At 38.3% G+C, this 26,893-nt stretch overlaps 1 protein-coding gene across 1 annotated transcript in view; it reads right to left on the bottom strand.

Moving 5' to 3' along the window:
* Nucleotides 1-26,893, bottom strand: part of IQCH (IQ motif containing H) — a 280,207-nt gene that overhangs the window by 103,383 nt on the left and 149,931 nt on the right. The window contains exons 8-11 of the mRNA XM_064381963.1: nt 21,886-22,437; nt 21,115-21,181; nt 8,560-8,643; nt 4,609-4,784 (exon numbers count right to left, since the gene is read on the bottom strand). Coding sequence (XP_064238033.1) covers nt 4,609-4,784; nt 8,560-8,643; nt 21,115-21,181; nt 21,886-22,437 — 879 coding nt within the window. The remainder of the gene's footprint in view (nt 1-4,608; nt 4,785-8,559; nt 8,644-21,114; nt 21,182-21,885; nt 22,438-26,893) is intronic.

The following is a 26,893-nucleotide window of genomic DNA, read 5'->3' as shown; positions in this document are numbered from 1 at the left end:
AACCAAGATCATGCCACCGCATTCCAGCCTGGGTGACACACAGTAAGACCCTGTCTCAAAAAAATAAAAATAAAAATAAAAAGTCATTAAAATGTCATGCAAATAATATAATGTAAAAGTGCCAGAGTCTCAAGGCAGTTGAAGGGATTTTATAGACTAGCATCTACTCCCCCAATTCTAGTGAAAAATTATCTATTCACTGCAGCATAAAAATTTAGAGAAATGCTAAGTGATTGTTTCAAGGAATATCAGATGTACCAGTTTGCAAATTGTTGGAGAGTGTAACTCCTGAGTATGGGAGGAAGAGAACAGAACTCGGGAGAACACCTGCATTTCAGTCCTGCCTGAATTTGTAATTTGCTAGGTGATTTAGAAAACTCAACCTTTCTGAGTCTCAGTTTCTCATATTCAAATGAGGGGCTGGATTAGAAGTCTCTAGGGTCCTTCCAGCTCTGAAATAACTTTCCCTTTAAAACATGAGCTCTTTTGGACTTATTGCTTAATGGATAGAGTTTCTTTTTGGGATGATAAAAGGTTCTGAAATTGATAGTGGTAATGGTTGCACAACAATGTGAATGCACTTAATGCCACTAAACTGTACACTAAAAAATGGTTAAAATTTTAAATTTTGTGTTATATATATTTTACCACAATTTTAAAAGGCAAATAACAAAGCTCCTCTGAGAAGAGGATTTACGTGATTTCCCCTACTGGGCCCTTCCTCCAGATTAGGTGTTCTATTCCCAGTTCCTTAGTTCTACGAAATATGCCTTTTCTACAATAATTTCAAATCTTTTATTATTATTTTTGTGTGTGTGTGGAAGCGGGGACAGAGTCTCATTCTGTCACCCAGGCTGGAGTGCAGTGGTGCAAACATGGCTCCCTGCAGCCTCAACCTCCTAGGCTCAAGTGATCCTCCCACCTTAGCCCCTCAAGCAGCTGGAACTATAGGTGCACGCCACCATGCCCGGCTAATTTATGTATGTTTTGTAGAGACTGAGTTTTGTCATGTCACCCAGACTGGTTGCAAACTCCTGAGCTCAAGTGATCCACCTGCCCCAGCCTCCCAAAGTGCTGAGATTATGGGTGTGACCCACTGCACCTGGGCTTAAATCCATTTAAAAAACATACTTCTGAGAATGCAGTTCTAGGAAACCCAATGTTCCATTTGACAATGGCCAGTGATAACACCTGGCAGGTTTGTGTTTCCCATCTGGTTAGTCACTATCTTTCTTCCTTATTTCACTCTTTTCTTTTTCCTATAAAGTATTCCAATGAAGACATGTTAAAAAAAAAAAATGAACTGTCTTGGTGACTTGAGTTACGATGTCCGTGGTGTGCTTTTCAGGGCACCCAGAAGAGCATTCCAGGGCAGCAGTCTTCTCATGGTAAGTTCACAAGATCAAAGCCCTTGCCATGTGATCTCTCATTTGATCTGTATGACATTGAATCAATTAACTATCCTTATTTTGGAGATGGGGAAATTGAGCCTCAAGTGATTTGCCCAAAGTCACACAGCTAGTAAACAGCAGAGGCAGGATTTAAACCCAGTTAACACAATTGGCATGCCACTGCTGCCACAAGTTCCCCATTTTATCGAGGGAGTAGTAAAGGTCTCATGGGTTTATCAGATGTGAAGGGGGTTGGCAGATGCAGCAATAGAACCTAATGTTAACATTCTGGGCACATTTACAGCCAGGATGGGTTTCTGTCTTCTCTAGGTTAGCTTGTTTCTATTGGCAAGTACTCTACCCGACTCTGTATTATAGTTATCTGCGGGCATGCCTCATATTCCAGGCAAGATGCTGTCACAGTATTGTGTTTGATATGTGTTTAATAAAGATTTAAATGTGAATGAGTGATGGTAAAGGATGTATCACTAATTATGGGTCTTGTATGACCATTTGGAGAACATCAGTATCATCAGATCGAGGCAATGGATTAACACCGATGACAAAATTTAAAATGTTTCTAGTTCCATAGAATGATGGCTACATTTAATTTATCACCACTGATTTTTTTTGACCCTAGATAAAAGATAGTTGTTTAGGATGTCTTCATAAACATTGAAATGTCTAAAAATAGACATGATGACTTTTATAAAGAGCCCGTTTTACCATTATAAATTCAAGAATCATATAGTAACTTGGAGAGATGTACAAACAGATTTTTGGCATGCTCTAAAAAAATCTCATAGCTATCCATTTAAATGAAAATCAGCACTGATACATCTCTCAAACCCATTAAAAAGAAAAAGTAATAACCAAACATAAAAAGAACTGATTTGAAAGTGAGAATTTTTGTTATTTTTAGAAAGTTGATTGCTTATGAGTAATTACTCAAATAATTTAAACTTGAGCTATGAGGAGAACTGTTAAGTACTTAAAACTTTGCCTGTTTCTACTCACAAAGATGAAAACCTATACTATGTGTGTAACTTTGTGCATCTGAAAGTGCCTGTCTCAAGCTTAGAAGGCAAAGAGTGGCCTAGCAAGGGTGCAGTTCTCAGATAATAGGATGACAGAGTTGAAGATGACTCTGAGATGATCTAATCCATTATCTCGTTTTATAGATGAGGACCAGAGGAACAGAGAGGTAAGGGGGCCTGCCCAAAGCCACAGGGTCATCCAGGAGCAAGACAGTCATTCCAACTCATGATATTGCTCTGGGGTAGAAAGATTTTGGTTGACACTCTGGCCTTACTAGTTACCTTAAACGAGAAAATGAGTCTTGGTTTCCTCAGCCATAAAAGGAGATTGATAAAAAGAGCTGTCTTTCCATCTTGTTGCATTGTTCTGAGAATCAAATGAGAAACTGGGCTGGGCACAGTGGCTCACGCCAATAATCCCAGCATTTTGGGAGGCCGAGGCAGGTGGATCACTTGAGGTCAGGAGTTCAAGACAAGCCTGGCCAACATAGCGAAACCCTGTCTCTACTAAAAAGACAAAAATTAGCCAGGTGTGGTGGCACATGCCTGTAATCACAGCTATTCGGGAGGCCGAGGCAGGAGAATTGCTTGAACCTGGGAGGCGGAGGTTGCAGGTTGCAGTGAGCTGAGATTGTGCCACTGCATTCCAGCCTGGGTGACAGAGTGAGACTTCATCTCAAAAAAAGAAAAAAAAAAAAAAGAAACTGTATGCTAAGAATTAGAAAAATGTTAGTTTTTAGTTTTCTCACTTTTCTTCTCCCCAATCTAGTGCCCCTTCCCATTCTATGCCTCTTCAATGTATATGGGTATTTCAGATGTGCAGAAACTCCTTACCAGCAGCTAGCAGCCATTAGATTAATTTTCTGGCTAGAGAAAATCAGGAATTTAACTAAACACGAATGGTAGTTCTTTTTCTTCCTTGCATCCTAATGTCCATAGTAACTATGTCACTGAGGCCAACAAATAACTAGGAAGCACCAAAAAAATTCTTACACTGCTGGAGGATATTGGAAGGTTCCCCAGCATGTATGTAAGTGGTAGTGATTTGTCACTTGTCCTTTCTTTTGCTTCCCCAGCCCCTGTCCTTGCCTTCCTCTGTCACAGCCAAAAGTGCCAATGAAACGAAGCTCAGCAGAGGGTTTTTAGGGGAATATTGAGGCATCCAGTTATGAAAAAATAAAATCTTCATTTTGGTAGAAGAGAGTAAACCCTGAAAACAATTCACTGAGTATAACAGCAAAGTAGAAATGCTACTGCAACCTTCCCCAGCCTGGCAGGCCTTTCCTTAGGTCCCTCCGCCACCTCCATTTTTTTTTTTTTTGGTCAAATCATGGTACATCTGAAGTGTTAATGGGTAGTCACCCAACACATAGATGTTCCCTATGTGTATAGCATGCGATCACTTTGGAAATAGACGGCTGACTTTGATGCATCTCAATTGTAAATGGAGACAGCTATCTTTATTTTAATTACACTAAAAAAGTCTCCTCAAAAATGCATAGTCCATGAGGTATTAAACTGTTGGCTGTTTAACATGGAAAGTTTGAATTCTTGTTAAAATGTAGAGAAATTCATTTTAAGCCATGTTTTGTACTGCCTTATTCTAGAATGCTGCCTTTATCATTGCATGAATTTCCCAAAGGCTCTTGTCTAGGAATAGGATTCCACTCAGAATTCATTCCATTCACTAAAAATCAGCACAATTAAAAAAAACAACAACAACCTGAACATTGTTTATTATGAACCATCTGATACGGTAAATCAGGCCAATTCCCCTCGGGGAAAAAACTTGTTGATCAGAAAACAGAGGGCCTGGTCTAGTTCTGTTCCTAACTAGCCTTGTGACTTTGGGCAGGCCCAACCTTTCTCTGCCTTAGTGTCCTCCACACAAAATTAAGAAAAAGGAATGGTACATGTTATAAATCCACCTACTTGATGGTACCACCTAGTAACTGGAATTAGGCTACAGCTATAGAGAAACTGGGCAGGGGTAGCTCCACTAAGTCTAAAAGTTAAACTGGAATATTTATTTCCTATAGGCCAACTAGTAGTCTAATCAGTAAAGCTGTTAAACTTGCAATAATATTTCACTGATGTGTACCAGAGCGTTGCAAGTTATAAAATTTCCAATTTAATTTTACTGCATCCCTGAAGCCGTAGTAATTAGAAGACAAACTCACAGGGAAGATGTTTACAGCTTCAGGGGTGATAATTTTGAACCTGTACTGCAGGTCACTTCTGTCCTCAAGGTTCCCCGATTTGACGGCTGCGTGTAGACTTAGGATTTTTTTGTAATACTGCACTAGCTCGTCATTCATATGATGGGAGCAGATGTAGATGACATTCACATTGGCATCTAAAAACAACAGGCACAATGTTAATTACTGGTATGAAGGTAAATGACATTATGAACCCTGGCATCCGATTGATGTTGTATAGTTTAAAATAAAAAAGCATATCCAAAAGCCAAGTTGAGGTTAATTTAGATTCGTTTTGTACTATATGAGCAATCTAACTGGCTATTTTACAGTTCAGCATTTCTCTGAAGAAAATATAAATTACACTGCCACCAACGAAATAGATGAAATGATTCCTTCAGAAGGAGGGCTGTGAGATACCTTGGAAATGTACTTTCAAATAATATAGGGATTTAGCCACGCAACTCCCATTAACATCAATGGGAATTGCATACTGCTTTAAAAATTTATTCCATTAACTTCAGTAAGTTATAAAACAGAGCTATTAACTTTAGAAAGCTGATGAAATTGCAATTTCTTATTCTGCATGGACTTGGCAGGGTAAATTCAGGGAATGTCCTGTTCAAATAAATGGTCTGCTTATAACCATAGCAATGATTATTTCAGGAAACCAACCTTTCCCCTGCTTGATTCCCAAAATGGAGTATATTACTTACATAGCACGTCTAGTGATTCTTGGTTGAAAGGAAACACTGTCTTAATTTAACTTTTCTCCTTCTTAAGATGTGCTTGTTACATGTAACACCCTAATTAAATATCCCATCCAAATAGAATAGTGAAATAAGAGTATTTACTCCACGCTGTGGAATATTTCAGGGAGTATAAGTAGGAAATCAGTAGTCAATGAAGTCATTCATTTGTTCATTCATTCATTCACAAAATAGCTGACTGATCTGTAGGGGCAAAGCCCTTGGCTAGACATGGAGGAAAATACAGCAATAATTGTGGGCAAGTTGAAGCACACAGACCAGGTTCTTAGAGGAGGGAGCACTATAAACGTTTTCTTAGGCAAGGAGGGCCAAGAGGGATTTTAAGACTCCTCTGATCGGTTTGGCAGAGTACATATACACAGCATAGACTGATTAAATTCTAGTTATTTAACCTTTCTAAGCATTCATTTCTTCATCTGTAAAGAGGGGAATAAAACCACCTGGGGTGTAGAGTTATAGACAGTATTGAGTGAGTGAAGATATAGAAAGTATTTGTTGCCACATCTGGCACACAGTAAGTGCTCAAGAAACAGCACAGATGGGTGAATGTGCTCCTGGCCCACTCTGACTAGGCTAGCCAACAGTGACTCCCCAGCTGCCACACACCTACGTTTCCTTTGATCAGTGCCTTAAGATTTAATATGAAGTAGTGTCCTCTGTGGCTCTAGCCTACTGTTTCCAATCTATTAATCTTATCTCTCCAAGCTCCTTAAAGGCAATGTTGGTACTATTTCTTATATTGCCCCAAGCCCTGGTACAGTGTGGAATATGTAGGAGTCATTCAGTAAACACTTGTTGACTGACTGAAGGGATTATGGAGAGATTTGGAAAGTTGGGAAAATCTTTTATGCTTAGATGCAGGGCTTATAAGAGAAATCTTCCTCCCCAGAGACCTAGAGGTGGTGTTTTCTGAACTGGCCCAGTGCTAGGCCGAATGCAGGTGCTCCATACATGTGAATATTTACGTGGCTCCCATTTAATTTTGAAACATAAATCTCAAAATAAATTAACTGAGGAGAAGTAAATAAATAACTTGCATCCAATTGCTGAATCATCATTAGTCATCCTAACTCTTGTGTTTTGAAGAAGAGACTAGCATCTAACCAAATTACAACAGAGGTTTTAAAAGTCAAAGTAATGAGTCTTTTTTTTTTTTTTTAAGTATGAAAGAGTAGGGCAGAAAAACAAGAAAAATAGCTTATAGACTGTAGCAGATGAAAAAGAAATTTTTTCTTAGGAAGAAAATTTCTAGGTTACAAATGATAAAAGGAATCATGTTGCCAATTTCACCTTTCCTGTTGATTTCTGGCAAAGGAATACATAACACTAACTCTAATATTCAGTATTAGTGGGTTTTATCATGAATCTCCATATGTTGACGATTAACAGGTAATTTTGGAAAGGAATTGATAAGAAGATGAAACTTTCTTTGACTGCTAGTCAGTAATCAGTCACTTTCTTGCTGAACTCATCTAGGAACTGAAAATACTGGCCACTGGGGTCTCCACCTGATAATCATGACTTCACAGCCAATATCTAGTGACAAGCCTTACCAGTATGATTGGATTATCTTTGTTTACTCTGAATAAGAAGGAAAAAACCATAAAGGATAATTACTTATTCTTTCATAAAATTACAAATTTTTCTAGTTTATTCATGTTTTTATTTCATAAGTACTTTTTTTTCATCTGACTACTATTTCTAAACTTTTATTACTCCTCTTGAAGACATTTTATGATTGCATTGCTATATCATGAAGACAATATACCAAGAAAAAGGTGTTTGGTTCATAATCTCTTAGAAATGTTCACAAAAGCAAAATATTCCATTGCAGGTAGAGACAGACTGAATTATTGAGTTGTTTAAAATAGAAGCCTAATACTTTCAAGTCTTTTCCGATAATGAGAATCTTTTATAAAGAGATGATTTGGTGATGGCTTATACTATATATAGAAAGGGATATAAAAAGCCAAAGAAAAAAATTAATTCGAAGAAATTAGAGCAAAGTCTGCCCTCTGCTGCACTTCAGTGGTTTCCATCCCGTCAGTTTTAGTTGAAATGGCTTAGCATTAACAAATCAATCAAGTCATTAAATTTTTTTTGTAATGCTGAAAAGCATCTTAGTGCCTAGATAATAGATTAAAGCAATTACGATTATTATTTTAGGACACTGTAAATTTCTAGTACTGATGTATTTTTGCTACCAAATGGCATTTATAAAATAATAATGATGCTGAAATATATATGAATCATGTAAAGTATGTCATTCCACGAAGCCAGCTAAGTTGGTCATTGATAATTTAAAATTCTTCCTTGTTTTTCTTAAATAAGGGCCAAAGCAATTATATTTTAACAAAACAAAGAAGTTCTTATTTGATTAACTAATAAAAATCTAATTTTTGTGTAACCTTGAATTTTTGGCCAGTATCTCACAAACAGTTTCAATGATATTGCTTAGCTTTTGCAACCTATATTCTAGAGCCTAATCTGAACCCTGGCCTTGAACAGTGTCAACCAAAGCTGTCACATTCAGGCATCCTTCTCTCCTGGCTCCAGATGGGTATCTGATTAAGAACTGACCAAACCAGTATCAGAAATTGACTTGAACAAAGATGTATACATGACTCAATCAAGGTCTGTTTTTCTAAAAATTTCCTCCATAAGGCACTTCACATTTTCAAATAACATGATGCTCTATATTTATATAAAAGCTTCTTTTAAAAATCTATCTTCATTTTCCCCTTTTTCCTCTTATGAAAACACAGTGCTTCATTTCTGATACCACCTTTCACTCCTTTCCCAGATACTATAAGGGACAAGACTGACACAATTGTGAAATTTTGACTTCATTCACTGCAAGATTCAGTAAATAAGGAAGATTTTGGTCTACAGGAGAGAAATGCTGATCCAAACCTGCAGCAAAGAGAATCTAGAAAACTGCCCAAGTAACTTGGTTAAAATGTCATTTTTTAATTCAAGTTGACTTTACTACAAATCTGTTTTTTAAAATAAAACATTTAATTGTCCTGTAAGTCAATTTAAAATCTGAGCTTTTTCCTTGTAGAGGAAAAAAATAAGCAAAAACAAAACAAACAAAAACACATTCTATCAACATCCACTGATAAACATTCCTAAGTCATTTGTGTACAACTATTTACTGTACCTAAGATGTCACACAGCCTCCCCAGCTGCATGTTCTGCTGTATGTTGAAATCAGCAATACGTTCTCTCACAGGCTGGGAATACCCTAAAAAGCAAACAAGGTGTCAAAACCCAGAAAGAGCAAGTCAATATAGCAAAATGGCACAAGAGAATTTCAAAATGTCACAGTCCACATTTCTAGGAAAAAATTTTCTCTGAAGCATCTTACAGAAACAATCCAATCCCGAAGAATGAGGTCCTTGTTTCTTGGGGGAATTAAACATTATTCTGGAAGATGTGCTAAGCAACATACTTGGCAACAGAGAGGTTCACATTTTTCAATACCATCAAGGCTGCTAAGAATCAAGATGATAAAACATGGAGAAAATTTCTGACATGCAATATCAATGTTTAAACGGATGTGTAAGAAAATGATGCTCAGGTTAAAAAAATATTGTTTTGGCTTCTTAAAGGGAGCTTCCTATGTGGTATTTTGAAGATATGCTCCAAAATCATTCTAAAGTGACACACAGATTTCAGATAAATCCCTTGCTGTCAGAAATATGTATTTAAATAATTCAAATACTAAAGAAATCAACATCTGCTGATAGTCAAAAGAACTTTTCACCTTCAAAGGGCAAGAAGGGCTAATGCAGTTAGTTTGCAGTACTAATAAAAGTCCTGCAGTTTGCCTTTGTTTTCACTGGCAACGCAGCAGAAGGGTAAACACATACAGATTACTATTGTCCAAAAATCTCTCACAAACAACAGCAAAAACACTTTCTGCTGATATTTCAGGTCATTTAAAAAGTGAATCAAAACATAAAAAGCATGCATACTCACAAGCAGGTATAATTGCTTATACGAAATTCAGCACCTGTAGGTGCAACTTTTTTTTTGCTTTATAAAATTGCTTTTTACATTTTGAAGAGATGCTTCAATGCCTCCTTGTGGTTAGTGAGCCCAAACACATGTTTCAAGTTAAACTGCTCTAGATAAAGTGATTTTATACACTACATCTTCAAGATGTGACACACATTTCCTTTTCAGCATAAGGAAAACTATAGTAATTTAGGCAATGGGGCTTCAGACCAAATGAACTTTGATAATTAGCTCTTTGCTTTGATGTCAGTGTTTAAACACTAGACAACGTCTGGAAATTAAATGTCTTTACAATCATCTAAAAGTCTCTCTTTGCTTTGCATCTGGACTTAAGAATTAAAGAGAGAGGCAGAAGGACAAATGAGCTATTTGAGTATTTTTGAAAAATTATGAATCTCTCAAAGAACTTAGAGAACAATTCCACATATAAAAGCTAATATAGGCAGTTACAACTCCAATGATGTCTTTATGTGTGACTACAATATTGTAACTTGGAATTTTGCATATGTATAATTTTATCTATATTCAAATAAATGTTTAGAAAGATGTATTGTGGATAACTTATATAGCAAGACTACAAAAAGGCAGGAAAATGCCTAAAGAATAAAGTGTGATTAAGAAAAGTGCCTGAGAGCATTCTATGACTGCATTTCCTTTCAAAAGTAAAGATAAAAGGCAGTATGTCTCATTAAGATGATGTCCAATTTAAAATATAAAGGATGTCTGATCACTTTGCTGCTGCATGTGCAGCATGTGAGTGAGTAAGTCTGTGCTCCATTCCAATGCTTGAGGTCAGTTTTCCAACAAATTACTTGGGACCTCTGTTACCACAGATCAAGAACGCATATAAAATGTTTACATAGAACACACTCATTTTAAAGAAGTGTATGCTAATCTTGGAACATTGTTATAGAGAATCATATGCAGTTACAGATATGAAAACATCTTGTAAGCTGTAAAGTGCTGTATAAACAAGGTATTTTAATGTTACAAGGTATGGGTGTTTCCAAAACATATAACAACAACAACAACAAACTCTGTGATAAGTAACAGCCACCATTCTACATGGACAAGATACAATGCAATGTAAAATGACATCAGCAGATCAGAAGTTGGAAGTGAGTACGTTTTTTTTTTTTTTTTTTTGAGACGGAGTTTCGCTCTTGTTACCCAGGCTGGAGTGCAATGGCGCGATCTCGGCTCACCGCAACCTCCGCCTCCTGGGTTCAGGCAATTCTCCTGCCTCAGCCTCCTGAGTAGCTGGGATTACAGGCGCGTGCCACCATGCCCAGCTAATTTTTTGTATTTTTAGTAGAGACGGGATTTCACCATGTTGACCAGGATGGTCTCGATCTCTTGACCTTGTGATCCACCCGCCTCGGCCTCCCAAAGTGAGTATGTTTTTAAGTCAGGCTTGTTTTGTTTTGTACATCTATAAAGTGCATGTGTTGACAGGTGAAAAGATTTCATCAATGCTGGTAGCATATATTAACTATAACAGTGACTTAACCAGGAAATTATCAACAAGGATGTGGTTTGGGGGAGTTCAGTAGACATGTCTCATGACAAGGAAATATTATGCTCTGGACTATAATATACAATGACATGGTTTCTTCCAGGGTCTGATTGGGAACACTGAAGGAGTTCTGAGAGATCATCAACCTCAGTCCTGTCATATTATAGATAAGGAAACTCAAGGTACGTGTGTTGTCTCTTGTCCATGGTCACATAAACCTACAAATTATTATATAGTTCAGATACTACATATTAGCTCTTGTGAGAAATTTAGTTGTATAAAAGACAAGACTCACTCAGGCTGAAGTGCAAGGGTGCGATCTTGGCTCACTGCAACCTCTGCCTCCTTAGTTCAAGCAATTCTCCTGCCTCAGCCTCCTGAGTAGCTGGGACTACAGGCATGTACCACCATGCCTGGCTAATTTTTTTTTTGTGTGTGTTTTTAGTAGAGACAGGGTTTCACTGCCTGCCTCAGCCTCCCAAAGTGCTGGGATTACAGGTGTGAGCCACTATGCCCAGCCAAAAATGTCCAAGTTCTAATATCCATAACCAGTGAATATATTAGGTAATATATATTAGGTTACAAAGGAGAAATCAAGTTGCAAATGGAATTAAGGTTGCTATAAACAGACCTTAAAAAAAGGAGATTATCCCAGATTATCTGGCTGGGCCAGATGTAATTGTCAGAGTCCTTAAAAGTGGGAGAGGGACGCAGAAGAGAAGAGTTGCTAGGTCTCTACTGAGGCAATAAGGTCCTACTCATCATGGGGATATGGCTGACCACCCTTTTCTAAAGTTCTTAGTCTCCCTTCACTGTTCTCTTGCACCCTTTCTTCACCATCTGTTTCTCATTTTGTCATTACACACTTCTTGGCTTGCTTACTTTATTGTCCATCTCTTCTTTCACCTGCATCACTCTAGCTCCTGTAACCAGACTATTAGCTATGTTACAGCAGATACTCGTGAAATCTCCAGTTGAATAATGAATGAAACATGTATGAAGCCCCTACTCAAAAACTTTTTTTTTTTTTTTTTTTTACAGGGTCTCACTTTGTTGCCCAGGCTGGAATGCACTGGTGTGATCTCAGCTCACTGCAGCCTCAACCTCCTGGGCTCAAGTGATCCTCTCACATCAGCCTCCCATGTAGATGAAACTACTGGTACATACCACCCACACCTGGCTAACTTTTGTAATTTTTGTAAAGACAGTGTTTCACCATGTTGCCCAGAATGATCTCAAATTCCTGGGCTAAAGTGATCCACCCACCTTAGCCTCCCAAAGCGCTGGTACTACAGGGGTGAACCACCATGCCTGGCCTGTCTTTAAATTCTTAGCCCTTTCTCCTGTGTGTTCTCATCACCGCCCCCTTCTTTAAACTTTTCTAAAACTGGGTTCTCTGAGCTGGAGAACTTCTGGGGAATTCAAAAAATAAGTGGGATGTGTAGCTTTTTCAAGGTCCTCATTAGCACAGAATAATACAACACTAGCAGAAAGAGGCACTCTCTCTTCCTCATCACTATAGAAAGGAACACAGCCTCTTTTCTTATGGCCATTCTCATTTCCTGCAAAATACTCCTAGTTTGATAGAGAGTTCCATCTTTTCTCACATAAGTAGTTGTGAAATATTATTGTCTCTACATCAAAGAAGGTTACCTGAGAGTTGCCTCTCTGAAGTTATTCAATTACTACTTCTGGTCCTCCATTGAACCAAGGTTGCTCATCAAGGGTTACTGGCAATCATTTCTCCTCCTCACTTCTACCTTCACTAAGTTTCCCAGTCCCTTTCTGCATGAACATCTATCAGACGATACTAATTGCCTCTTTGCATCCAGCAATCTAGCCCTGCTGGGATTGGCTTTTCTTTCATAGTAGCCACAGAAACCCAAGAACATGAGCAAGGCCACGCTGAGTGACTAAGCCCCCTTGACACTGGTGCATGCCTCTGTGACAGGCCCCTGTTGTTGCAGCAGACCACATGTTCTTGAATATCAGCTTCCTACCCTGTGGTTGACTCCTAGTTTCTTTGGTCTCCCAAGTCCTATTGCTTACACTGGTACTCAAGGCAGAGAAGAGGTTAACAATAGACTCCTGATTACCAAGTAGTGGTTGTTCATCTGATCACCCTAGCCGGGGATGGTAGTCATTCCTGCCTCAGTTTGATGATCTGGAGCAGTCGTTCTCAACCTTTTCCTCATTTTGAAACTCATGTTCAGTGATGTTCAATGCATCACATCCTCCCCGCGGCATACTCAAGCTTACTCCATCCCTTTCTCTTCTACTCAAGAAAGCACATTGGATGCAAGCTGAGGAACAGTGACATTGATACAGAGATAATCTGGAATTGCTCCAATTCATAAAAAAATTTTGGTATTCTAATGGTAGAAAAATAAGAGGACACATTATATACTCACAAATGATTGCACATCAGCATCTTGTCGTAATAAAGAACTGTGATCTAGACACTGTGGTTGTAGCCAGGTTTTAATTACTTATGCAAGTGTGAAAGCACAGGACACTAGATGGTGGGATCCCAAAAGATGGCAAGAGACAACTCTATCTGGGTTATTTATATAGTATATCCATTGCCAGTTAGATTAAAATAAAACTGACAGTTGTTTTTTGGGGCTCTTGAAGGGGATTAGGGAATTTTGTTATAAGGATGTAGAAAACATAGAAATACATTTGAGTTTCGAAAACATCCTCAAACCAAATGGGCCAAATGGATTCCCCTTCAAAAAAGTAAGGAAGTTCCCTTGTTTAAACTTATGTCAGTGATAAGCATAGCACTGCACGCAACTAAAGCCAGTTGTATGAGTCCATTTTCACACTGCTATAAAGAACTACCTGAGACTGGGTAATTCATGAAGAAAAAAGGTTTAAGTGACTCACAGTTCCACATGGCTAGGAAGGCTTCAGAAGGCTTACAATCACGGTGGAAGGTGAAGGGGAAACAAAGGCCTTCTGCACATGGTGGCGGGAGAGAGACAGTGAGCGAGGGGCAAAGTGCCACACTTTAAAACCATCGGCTCTTGTGAGAACTCACTCACCATCACAAAAAAAGCAAGGAGGAAACCTGCCGTGTGATCCAATCATCTCCCACCAGGCTTCTCCTCCAACACATGAGGATTACAACTCAAGATGAGATTTGGGTAGGGACACAGAACCAAATCATATCGCCAGTGATTCTCAAATTGTGATCTGGGGACCCTGGGGGATGCTGAGAACCTTTCAGGGGGTCTGCAAGGTCAAAACTATTTTCAAAATTATACTAAGATGTTCTTTGCCTTTTTCAATCGTTCTCTCACAAGTTACAAAAGACAAAACGTTTATTAATATGACTGTAGAATCCACATTGCAACTATCACTTAGAATTACCACTGTTGAGTTTACTATAAAGTCAAAGAAGAATATACAAAATTATCTGAAAAGGCTATAAAATATACAAAATATTCTTCCATTTTCCAAACACTTATCTGTGTATGGCTGGATTTTCTTCATGTGCTTCAATCAAAACAACATATTACGACTGATTGAATACAGAAGGAGACATGAGAATCCAACCATGTTCTATTAATTTTTTAGACCTGTCAGACAATCCTACTCTTCTATATTTTTTTTGTTTTAGAAAATAATTATGTTTCAAAAATATGTTATTTAGGTTAGTGTTGGTAGTGGGCTATTATTTTTAAAAAGTTAATAAATATTTTTAAAGTTACTAATACAGTTAATAATGACAGATGGCCGGGCGCGGTGGCTCAAGCCTGTAATCCCAGCACTTTGGGAGGCCGAGGCGGGTGGATCACGAGGTCAAGAGATCGAGACCATCCTGGTCAACATTGTGAAACCCCGTCTCTACTAATACAAAAAAATTAGCTGGGCATGGTGGCGCGTGCCTGTAATCCCAGCTACTCAGGAAGCTGAGGCAGGAGAATTGCCTGAACCCAGGAGGCGGAGGTTGCGGTGAGCCGAGATCGCGCCATTGCACTCCAGCCTGGGTAACGAGAGCGAAACTCTGTCTCTCTAAAAAAAAAAAAAAAAAAAAAAAGATAGATATAACCCACTTCAACCAATGTTCTTTAGAGTCTTTAATAATCATAGGTATAAAGGGGTCCTGAGAATCACTGAACAAAGCCTTTTAATATTTTTTGTGAGAATAAAGGATTTTATCTTTCATATATATATTTTTAAATTTATTTTTATTTTTTTGAGATGAAGTCTCACTCTGTCACCGAGGCTGGAGTGCAGTGGCATGATCTTGGCTCACTGCAACCTCCGCCTCCCAGGTTCAAGTGATTCTCCAGCCTCAGCCTCCCAAGTAGCTGTGACTACAGGCACGTGCCACCACGCCCGGCTACTTTTTTGTATTTTTAGTGGAGATGGGGTTTCACTGTGTTAGCAGGATGGTCTCGATCTCCTGACCTCATGATCTGCCCGCCTTGGCCTCTCAAAGTGTTGGGATTACAGGCGTGAGCCACCGCGCCCAGCCTATCTTTCATAGTTTTATCTTGGTATACGCAAAATTCTTCTTACAGCATATCCCAATATTAATAGATCTCATGAAAAGCCTATGAGCTGGAGTCACCTGATACCCAGTTCAATGCTGTTTCTGTATTTCATGGTACAACATCATATAGCTCAAGACCAATTGGGTAATTTCATATTACAAGATCATGGGACAAACTCTGATTTAACCAGCATAAACATTTTGATTACGTGGGTGAATACAAATATGTGTTAATTTGGGCTATAAAACATTTTTAAAGTTTAAGTGTACTTTGTTCCTGATCCTGAAAAATCTGGATATTTCTGGGAAACGCTGTTTGGAAAGTCTTGGCAGTACATCTATACCAAGGATCTAGTATAGCAACAACATAACTGAACTATGGATTCTATACTACTTGCCAAAAATGTATGTTGAAGACTGAAAAGATTTTATTGGAAGTCTAGATTTTCTAGCCTGAGGTGGAAGGAACACAGTCTATCTTGTCTTTGAGTTGTCAAAAGTAGAAAGCAGCATTGAACTGGGTATCAGGTGACTCTAGCTCATAGTAGAGAAAGTAGAAAGGTGCCAATGTGCGTGGAGGCACAGTACAAGTGTGATTGCAGATCTAATGCTCTTGGCTGCCATCCTCCACTCTGTTCCTGTTCACAAATGAAGGTGAGCTCAAGCTTTTATCTTTTGGTGGAAGAGCATGGAGTTAGGAAGCAAGTGTCTCATAAGCATTTGGGACTTTCAGTTCAGCGTATGGTCAGTTGCACACAAAAGTAAGTTTCCTTAACCTTTTAGGCTTCTGTGAAAGTACAGATGAGCTGAATAATGCTGTTATTTCATGAACTTCACGATAACAAGATCCACAATTTTTATGAAATGAAGCATTTGAAGACCACTACTTGTTTTAACCCCAAGAATAATTTGCTGAAATAGGGCACAGAGGCAAAATATGAAACTGAACTAAATATATTTTTAGTCATCAAATCAATTGGCAATGAAATAAAAAAGATTACATGGAGAAAAGAAAAACAAATCCCACCTCAGTATCTCTCGTTTTACTTTAAAAAAGGAGGAGAAGTGAGAGTGGAAACTCATCCCTGGGGGTTTAACTGGCTGGCAGCGGCTTCATATACTGGTCACAGCAGCAGATCCCTATATCCTTAAAATACATCTCATTTGATGCCAATATATTTTAAAAAGCAACTGAGTTTACACATAGTACCAAGTGATGTGCTACAACAAAGCAGCACAGGGGTTAAATTAAAAGTGGAGGAAATAACTTGGCCAAAGAAACTGGGAGCAAAATTAGTCTGTAGGTTTTATTTAGACATTTGGTTTTTCTAGAAGAATTAGGATTCTTGAGGTTCTTTCTCATTTGATTGATAGATTTTGTTTAAAATAGATCCTAATATTTTATTCCTGTTAAGAACTACTGTAGATTACTTTGTTATAATTATATTTCATTAATAAAGATGATAAAATATGTAATATCCAATTAAGAGATCAGCCTATAAACTCTGAAAAATGTTTCTGTATCATCTTATAAAATTACAAGGCAAATCAGGTTTTTTTGACAGCAGCATTCCACTTTTCTTGTGGGTTAAAAATAGCTAAAAATTTTGTTATATCTAAGAATGCTACCTGAAATATATAACAATCAATCAAGTTTCATAAGTCCTCTTTTCAAAGAGGTTACTCCACAATGTTTAACTGTCTTACCATTCATATTATCAAGCCGTAGATTTTAAAATAGTTTATAAATATTTTGTGGTCAAAAACATTACTGCAAGGTCATCCTTTCTGTGATCACCAGTTTGGAAAAGGCAATTATTCCCATGTGTGCAAAACTGCATAAATAACAGACCGCTTACAACTACAATATATTATGCAGTTATCAGCTACTTAACTTTCATTTGAAGGGTTCAAACAAGTTAGTGCAGCCCCAATTGGCTAGTGGCATGGTGTAATTATTTGTAGAGCTAATTCTACAGCAAATTTCCTATGGAAAGAGAAAAAGAGGACAAGGCTGCTACTTGTGTTAAATGCTTACCTGAACCAGACAATCCTACCAGCTGATTTTGACTAGAGAATCTGTCTCAACTCTGGAAATGAAATTACTAGACTAAATAGATTCGTTTTCTTGCAGTATATTTAGAGAAAAAAATTTGTTTCACTTTTATCCACTTCAATTTTTTTTTTTTTTTTTTTTTAAATGGAGTCTTGCTCTGTCACCAGGCTGGAGTGCAGTGGCATGATATTGGCTCACTGCAACCTCTGCCTCCAGGGTTCAAGCAGTTCTCCTGCCTTAGCCTCTCGAGTAGCTTGGACTACAGGTACGTGCCACCATGCCTAGCTAAGTTTTGTATTTTTAATAGAGACAGGGTTTCACCATCTTGGCCGGGATAGTCTCAATCTCTTAACCTCATGATCCACCCACCTTGGTCTCCCAAAGTGTTGGGATTACAGGTGTGAGCCACCATGCCCCGCCTATCCACTTCTATTTTTATGAATTGTATAGGTAAGTCTCTGGTACACAAGACAAAGAAGTTTGTGGCATCTAGCTGAAATCTTCTTTAAGGACTCCCAGGGATGTGGTACACAAAAAAGGGTACCCTATATCTTTAAAAATATATACATAGTTTGAGAATTCTGTCTGTGGAACAGGTAGGAGATGACAGCTTGTTGTTACTTAATTTAAAGTCCACAAGCCATTTTTATAAAATCCAAAGCACAGATTGTAGAATCAAATAGTATATGATCTAAAGTACTGTTCTCTTTTGAAACTGCAATTGAGAAATGCTCAATTGAGAAAAATATCTGAGCTTGTTCTTATCTCTTAGAAATTACATAATTGGCAGTTTTTCTTTAAAAGGAGTAGCATGTTGTTAACAAACAAAAATTGCTACATTAGGGAAGACCTTCATGTTTATTATGCGTTTATTTAACCTGAATATGAGTAATCTAGAAGAAAATTAGTTTTAATATCATATTTAAAATAATGTTTTCTATTTATAGCTTCTTTGACCAGATTATTCTCCAACTTAATTTATTTTATTTTTTTTAGAGACAGTGTCTCACTGTCACCCAGGCTGGAATGCAGTGGGATGATCATAGCTCACTGTAATCTCAAACTCCTGGGCTCAAGTGATCTTCCCACCTTAGCCTTCCCAGGAGAAGGAATACAGGCCTGTGCCACCATGCCTGGCTAATTTTTGAAATATTATTACTTTTTAAACGGAGTTTCCCTCTATTGCCCAGGCTGGAGTGCAATGGCTTGATTTGGCTCACTGCAACCTCTGTCGCCCAGGTTCAAGCAATTCTCCTGCCTCAGCCTTCCAAGTAGCTGGGATTACAGGTGCCTGTCACTGTGCCCAGCTAATTTTTATATTTTTAGTAGAGACAGAATTTCACTATCTTGGCCAGGCTTGCCTTGAACTTCTGACCTCATGATCCACCCACCTCAGCCTCCCAAAGTGCTGAGATTACAGGCATGAGCCACCATGCCCGGCCTTGAAATATTTTTAAAGAGACAGGGTCTGGGCCAGGTGTGGTGGCTCATGTCTCTAATCCTAGCACTTTGGGAGACTAAGGTGGGCGGATCATGAGGCCAGGAGTTTGAGACCAGTCTGGCTTGGCCAACATGGTGAAACCCCATCTCTACTAAAAATACGAAAATTAGCCAGGCATGGTGGTAGGTGCCTGTAATCCCAGCTACTCAGAGGCTGAGGCAGGAGAATTGCTTGAACCTGGGAGGCAGAGGTTGCAGTGAGCCAAGATCACACGACTGCACTCCAGCCTGGGCAACAGAGCAAGACTTCGTCTCAAAAAAAAAAAAAAAAAAAAGAGACAGGGTTTCACTATGTTGTTCAGGCTGGTCTTGAACTCCTGGCCTCAAGCAATCCTCCCAAAGTGCTGGGAACTCCCACTTAATTTATATTCCCCTTTGAAATTTTAAGACACTTTCACTCAATTTTTTTTATTACCCAGTTTACCTAATGATTACTTTTAAATTTTTACTTCTTCGGAGACTCCTTTGTATCAAGCTTCTCTGCTGAGCAGACTGCATGGAAATTTTTAGGAGGGTCAGAGGTGGGAGTGTAGGAGTAAAGAAGTATGTGTCTGTCATGCCTTTGTGCTAAGCAACTTTGCAAAGTGGGGGCCCTGTTTCTGGCTCTCATTTTGAATAAAACAGAGAAAGCAAAACAAAATTTCCCATATAATATCAGGTCAGGTCTACAATTAGCTGCAGAAGCAAAGGCTCTTTGCACCTTATTCGAAGGACTCAAGTCAACTAATTGGGTCTGCAATTAGCCTCTTCAGTTGCAATCAATTACAAGTGCAATTTCTGTGTGTGAACTAATTTTGTGTGTAAAAGCAGTCTCACCAAAATAAAAGCCTAACTTAGAATTCAGATCTGTCTTACCTTACTTAGATCTTAAGAAGAAACAACTTTCTTTCATGAACCATGAAGAAGACCAAAACTAAAAGTCTCTGTGCAGTGCAAATATTTTCTTAACTTTCTGTAAGTACTTACATCTAAGTATTCTGGAATCTAGAAAACATTGCCTTATTTTGTTACTACTGATATTATACTAATTTTAAAATAATTATATTTATATAGTAATTTAAAAGTTTTTTCTTTTCATATTACTGTTTAAATGTGTTATGTTTCTATACTACACATAAGTACACAAACTGGTTATACTCACATATGAACATGAATACACTACAATCCAGAATTCTATTACAATAGATCACTTAATGCATTGCTCTATGTAAACGACTTTAACAAAGAGCTATGTGAATGTAACATGGAGATTCAATGTGTTGTGCTGTTTGTCAAAACTCTACCAAGTTAGCTTAGGAAATGTGACCTCACCAAGGAAATTTAATACACTAGTTAGATGTAAAACAAAACAAAACAAAATAAGCAAACAAATCCCAAACATGTTGACAGCAGCTCATGTCTTAGAAAGAAACTCCAATGCAAATTTCTGAAATTCCCAATGTCATTTTGGCATACCTATTTTACCAGTGTGTTTCAGACAACAGCTTTTAAGTTTCCCAATTCATAAATGTAATTAAATAATTACATTAGTGCTAATTAACATGAAACTGCAGATTATTTAAGCACAAAAAACACTATTCAACTTCTTAATTATTCTTGTTCACACAGCATTTCCTTTTGCTCAGGCGCCCTAGGTGCAAATAAAGCATCCCATCTGCTCGTAATTAGAACTAAATAATTTCAGAGAATGTAGCTTATCATTTTGACTGCACATTTGATTAAAAACAGTGTACAAGCAATATCCTGGCTTATTGGCGTAACAGCAATGATACATACAAGCCTGTGTTCTTCTATCATTAAAGAAGATCGAAAACATTATCTGTTATTTCAGGGGGAAAAATACAACTTTTTAGTTCATTTCATACAGATGAAAGCGAATTACAGCAAATCACCTCTCCACTGAATAGCAGCCCCCACATAATGACTTTATTTGCTTAATCCCCAAATTAAACGCCGTTTCGAGCGAGGGCCCTGTGTTATTACTCTCATCATGTCGAGAACATTTTCCTGCCGAGACCAATTTGAATAAAACAAGGGGCCTTCCTTGAACTCAATCAAGGAGCCATAATGTGGTGGGTAATAGAGGTTGCTGATAGATTTGCAGGCAAAAGTGTTATACCTAATGATGGGATATGGATAATAGTCCTCCTGGAGGTCCTGATGCGATTCCAGTTGGCTGCCAGATGCTAAAAATCAAGAAGAGCATTGATCAGTGACAGGAAGCTGTAGTGGATTCATCTAGTCAAACTTCAGCTGTTTTTCCACTGTACAGTTAAGCCAGGCATAAATTATATTAATTGATTTAATTACATACTTAAAACATCTTCCCCAATTAATTTAATTAGGTGGCTACATGATGCTACTGGCAGGGGAAGATTAGAGGCAGCTCACTTAATTAACAGAATATGAATGAAAAAAAGAGAAAGCAAACATAAATGAAATTGTGAGCACTAATTAAAAGGCTGTCTGCAAACTTAAATACTTTCTGACAAAGTGGTGACAGCAATGTAGACAAGAAAAAATTTTTTTTTTCTGAGCAAATTAAAGTGCCAGAAGGTATATATAGGAAGAAAAGGTAATGTAGTTAAAACATTGATTTTCTGACAGAACTACCATAGTCAAAGTGAAGGGACCTTTTTTTTTCTATAGAAAAATTGCAACAGATTTTGCAGGCATGAAAGCCAGGTTCCTGATTAGGGCTAAAATATGATGCACAAACAAATGTAGGTTTTGTGCATCATACGTTGAGGGGAGTGAAAGGCAAGAGAGTCTGAAGGGGGAGGGTAGTTGGAGAGAGAAAGGGAAGATAAAGAGACAACGTATTGCAATCACTCAAGCACAAAATGTTTAGAAAAAGAGGTCTGCCTTAACAGCTGGCAGCCTTGTGAACCTTGGCTCGAATGCGGAAATTCTCCAGGTGTCTCTGACGTGATTCCTTTAGTATCTTCTTTAGTCGAGTCTTATGGCAATGTAACAGCCAAGCAATGGCAATCACACCCGATGCCCACTTCTGCTGGCGATGAATGAGGAAGAATTTTCTTGCTTTGTAGCATTTCCATGTGGCTTGGATCTTTATGGCAGCCTCCGTCTCTCCATCTTGGCCCTTGTACCTTTGGCCTGGAAGATTCATCAGCATTTGAACAGGAGCTGGGTCCTCTAATACTGAAAGAAAGTCATATCTGGTAAGTTTATTCTTCAGCTCAAACTCTGGTAGGAGGGCCACCAAATGATTCCCTTTAATTTTGACTTCTGGTATTGCATAGTTCCTGAGAAACTTTGTGACATGTTCCAAGAGAGAAAAAATACCTCCCCAAACTAAGTTAAAATGTTCCTTGAATGCTAAGAAGTCTGGGGCTGTATTGTCTATGACACCATCATAAATTAAAAAGTCATAATCCCACGGTGATTTCAGGACTCTTGAAGGTGTTGTGACTTTTATGGCCTGTGGAATAAGAAATACATTTAAGAAGCGAAAGATACTATGATCTCCTTTAAATGAGTGGCTAAGACACACACTATCACATTATCATTAAGCATTCAATGGTGGGAAGATATGAATCCTAGTACTGATTTAACACACATACATTATAATATGAAAGTCTGGCTAGTATATATTATTGAAACTCATTACCAGATGGATATCTTAGCGATCACTCAAATCTATTAACATTTTTATAAAAGTATAATAAAATTGTACAAGGAAACTGATCATAAAAAAATTATACAGTTTACTTTGATACAGTCACCTGACCCCTAATCTCTATGATTTAGTTTTTACACATGCATGCATGGTCTGAGAAGTGTTGCCGATTCCCTGTTCATAACTTATCCACTAGTCTGAAAAACAGGGTGAAGCTTTCTTTGCAATTCTTAGGATAACTTCAAATGTGCCCATTAAAAGTTGTTTCTGACTTCATAAAAGATCATCACTTTTTAGCATTTTATAGTTCTTCTGCCACCTTCTCTTAATATCCAGAGGTCATTTTTACAAGGAACATTATGGTAACATGTTATCACCTTTGTCATTCTTAGGTTTCTCTTGAAAAGTGTTCTTTTATTCTTAAGTCTGGTGTCTTCTTAGGAACATATCTGGGGCTGTCCCCAGGTGGATTAGAATCAGAAATCTGATAACAAAACCAAGGGAACATTTGCTTTTGTATGGACATTTTAAGCCACGGAAATATTTTATTTATAATTGGCAAGAGGGGTTTTCTAAGAATTGGATGTTGAGCAATTTTTCTCCTCTTTCCAATTTCTATGTTAAAAAATAATAAATGCTATTTAAAAAATCAAATCAGAGGTTGTTTAGATGACAACAGCAGTACATGTCACCCCCACTTAAAAAAAAAAGGCAAGGGAAATTTTGTTGTGTCAATGTCCACTCTGTAACCACTATATTTCAATTCTCAGAACCTATTGTACTGAAAACATAGACACTCTGTCCATGATCTAAATGTTCCTAATGGCTTGGAGGGGTTGCGGGAGAGGAAGGGTACAGGTTTTCAGTCCCTGAATTCTTGTCAGCAAACCTGGTATTAATTTACTGTAATAATTGTTTCTTGCTTAGGGATATAATGAATAGATTGTTTTCAATATGTCAGCATTCTCAGATGTATAAGCCCATCGTTACCAAATTGTAGTATTATTATTACTCTTTGCTTTTTGAAGTTTTTACAAAACTCAAAGAAAAAATACTCCAGCAATTTATCAACAATGATTATGCCACAGCACTGTGTTGAGTATTACTATATTAGATTATTCATGCATTTTCTTTACTAAATAAATGTTAACTGAGAGTAATTTTCAAATTCAAGGCAGAAAATTGTCTACAACTAAGCCAAGAGATGTATTTCCAATAAAAGCACAATAAGCAAATGTAAGAAAAAAAAGCCCTTCAAATTATTTTTCTTTTCTCTGGTCCTGGGTGGTGGAATAATTAATTAGACTGACATCTCAAGTAAAAATGCTGAAAAACAAGCGTTAAGTCCCTAAGTGTGAATTTTCTTTCACTTTAGAAGCAGACTTTAAACAGCAGTGAGCTTTAGTGTACTTTTGAGTTGTTATAAGGCATAAAAATGAGGGAAAAAAATCTTCTCACCAAGCTTCTAGCCCTTTCTGATCTAATCAGGGTGCCAGAAGAGAATGCAAGCTGCTTGGTAGATGAAAATAAATTCTTTCTTCTTGGATGGGCAAGAGAAAGTTGGAGAAGTAATGCCTTCTTTAGCAGCCACCAGTGCTGGCTGGAGGAGCTGCCACTCCTGGTAGAAGACAAATGGCACATGTTCCAACAAAAATGGCCTATGGCCACGTTGCTGCTTTTCTTCAGGAATGGGCTCTGATAGTAGGAATTAGGATTCAGAGAACGACAGTGCTTCATCAGTGAGAAATAGATATGCAAAAGAACCAAGATGACCATGTTTGGAGCTGGCTGGTCCTGCCAGTCACGTGTGATTCAGTCAACAGGACTCAGACTTCTACAAGAAGCAAAGCTATGAATGGGAGACTTGCCAGAGAATCTTGTCTCCTTGGCAATATTAAAATATTTTTGAAACTTCTTATCTTCACAGAGAGTCACGTGGAATTAGGACCATCTATGAAAATGGGACCACCTTGGGAGAAGTTGAGAAAGAAGAGGACTCACATCTCTCTCAGACAGTGTCTTTCTATGGGGTGGGTCTAGGGTTTTTACGTACATCAACAAATGCATTTTAGACCTTCTGAAAAAATAGCCTTGGGTGGTGGTGGGGGCAAAATTTATCAGTGGCTGTTTTAGAACAAAGGGATTACACCTTTCTACCTTCTTGGATGATATTCCAGCAAAGACCTGCTCTCAAAGGAAACACACTCCTGGACATCAAATAGACCACTCAGGCACTGGGAAGCTATGGGTTTGGAGTCAGCTAAAGCATAACTGTACTACATCTGTCACAGAGAATACCACACTTGGGAACACTTTAGACTTGGAGCAAGAAAAGACATGCCTCTCAAGAGAAAACCTTCCTAAATTAAAGCAGTGCATCAGCATTGTGAGATCCATTGAGCAGGTAAAGACAAAGCTGTTTCACAGCCTGCTAGGAATAAGAGCCCTGATTAAAGGTCATGCCATGCTTCAGGTTCTAGCTCTTCTGTTATTCTTTATTATTTATCACCGTGAACTTGTCTACTATTATTTGTTGGCTTTCTTTCTTCTTCCTTTCCTTCTTTTTCTTTTCCCCTTCCTTTTCTTTCTTCCTTCCTCCCTCTCTCCTTCCCTTCCTTCTTTTCCCTTCCCTTTCTTCTTTTTCCCTTCCTCCCTCTCTCTTTCCCTCCTTTTTTAAGATGTGCTAGACTCCCAATATGATATTACTGACTTAACAGCAATTTTTTTCCTTTTTTTTTTGCAACAGACTCTCGCTCTGTCACCCAGTCTGGAGTATAGTGGTGCGATCTTGGCTCACTACAACCTCTGCTTCCCAGGTTCAAGTGATTCTCCTGTCTCAGCCTCCTGAGTAGTTGGGATTACAGGCACGTGCCACCACACCTGGCTAATTTTTGTATTTTTAGTAGAGATAGGGTTTCACCATGTTGGTCAGGCTGGTCTCCAACTCCTGACCTTGTGATCTGCCTGCCTCGGCCTCCCAAAGTGCTGGGTTTACAGGCATGAGCCACTTGCCTGGCCCAGTTTTTTTTCCTTCTAGCCGAGATGGATCTCTGTCGAAACACTGCTTTCTCACCTGGTCCTTCTTGGGTCACAACCATACCTTTGTGAGATGCCTGTGTTCACTAATTGGCCTATGCACAGCCCAAACCTGTGGCCTAATTATAAGCATCTTGCTCTAACTAACTAGCTGGGAAATGTTCTTCGCTTGCAAATTGTAATCACTAATTAGATAACTTTGAGAGTTTCTGGAGCAGTTATTTAGGCAAAATTCTAAATCCAAAACAAAAAACAGGAAAGCAGGATGATGATTACTTATGTTAATAAGTCACGGATGTGAAGCAAAAAAGATAGACCCAGTGTTGCATTCTAACATTTAGAAATACTAGCTGGGTATGGAGGCACACACCTGTAGTCCCAGCTACTTGGTAGGCTAAGGTGAGAGGATCGCTTAAGCCCAGGAATTTGAGGGTGCAGTAAGCAATGATCATGCCACTGCACTCCAGTCTGGGTGACAGAGCGAGCCCCTGTCTCTCAAATAAATAAATAAATAAATAAATAAATAAATAAATAAAATTTAGAAATAACTACCACAGCCAGGCCCAGTGGCTCACGCCTATAATCCCAGCACTTTGGGAGGCCGAGGCGGGCAGATCACGAGGTCAAGAGATCGAGACCATCCTGGCCAACGTGGTGAAACCGCACCTCTACTAACAATACAAAAATTAGCCAGGTGTGGTGGCATGCATCTGTGGTCCCAGCTACTCAGGAGGCTGAGGCGGAAGAACTGCTTGAACCCAAGAGGTGGCGGTTGCAGTGAGCCGAGATTGCGCCACTGCACTCCAGCCTGGCGACAGAGCAAGACTCCGTCTCAAAAAAAAAAAAAAAAAAAAAGAACTACCACAAAGAAAATCACATTTCTAAGACAAATGTCTTCATGAAAAATGTTCTTTTCATTTATGTGGACAGTATATGGGTGTAGCATTAAATTGGATCCATAATCAGATACAAGCAGGATCTCATAGTGGCAAATGGCCAAGTATTTGGGATGATACCACATGGATATCATCTTTAGAGAATGATAATCATTCCGTTGCCTAGAAGGATAGACTAAATTCCTTTTAAAACTAAAAGCCAATGTTCAGTTTCTCAAATACTCAAACATATCCATTAGTAATTAGCCCAGGCAATTGCACTGTATGAAAAAGAGTAAGTTCTTCCTGCATGTTATGGCTCTAAATAAGAGTTTAGATTCAGAATA

The sequence above is a fragment of the Aotus nancymaae genome, unplaced genomic scaffold (genome assembly GCF_030222135.1).
Source record: "Aotus nancymaae isolate 86718 unplaced genomic scaffold, 86718_ANA_hifiasm-v0.15.2.pri h1tg000003l, whole genome shotgun sequence".
NCBI classification, from domain to species: Eukaryota; Metazoa; Chordata; class Mammalia; order Primates; family Aotidae; genus Aotus; species Aotus nancymaae.
Note: the sequence above shows the minus strand (reverse complement) of the source record. Positions and strands in the feature narration are given on the sequence as shown.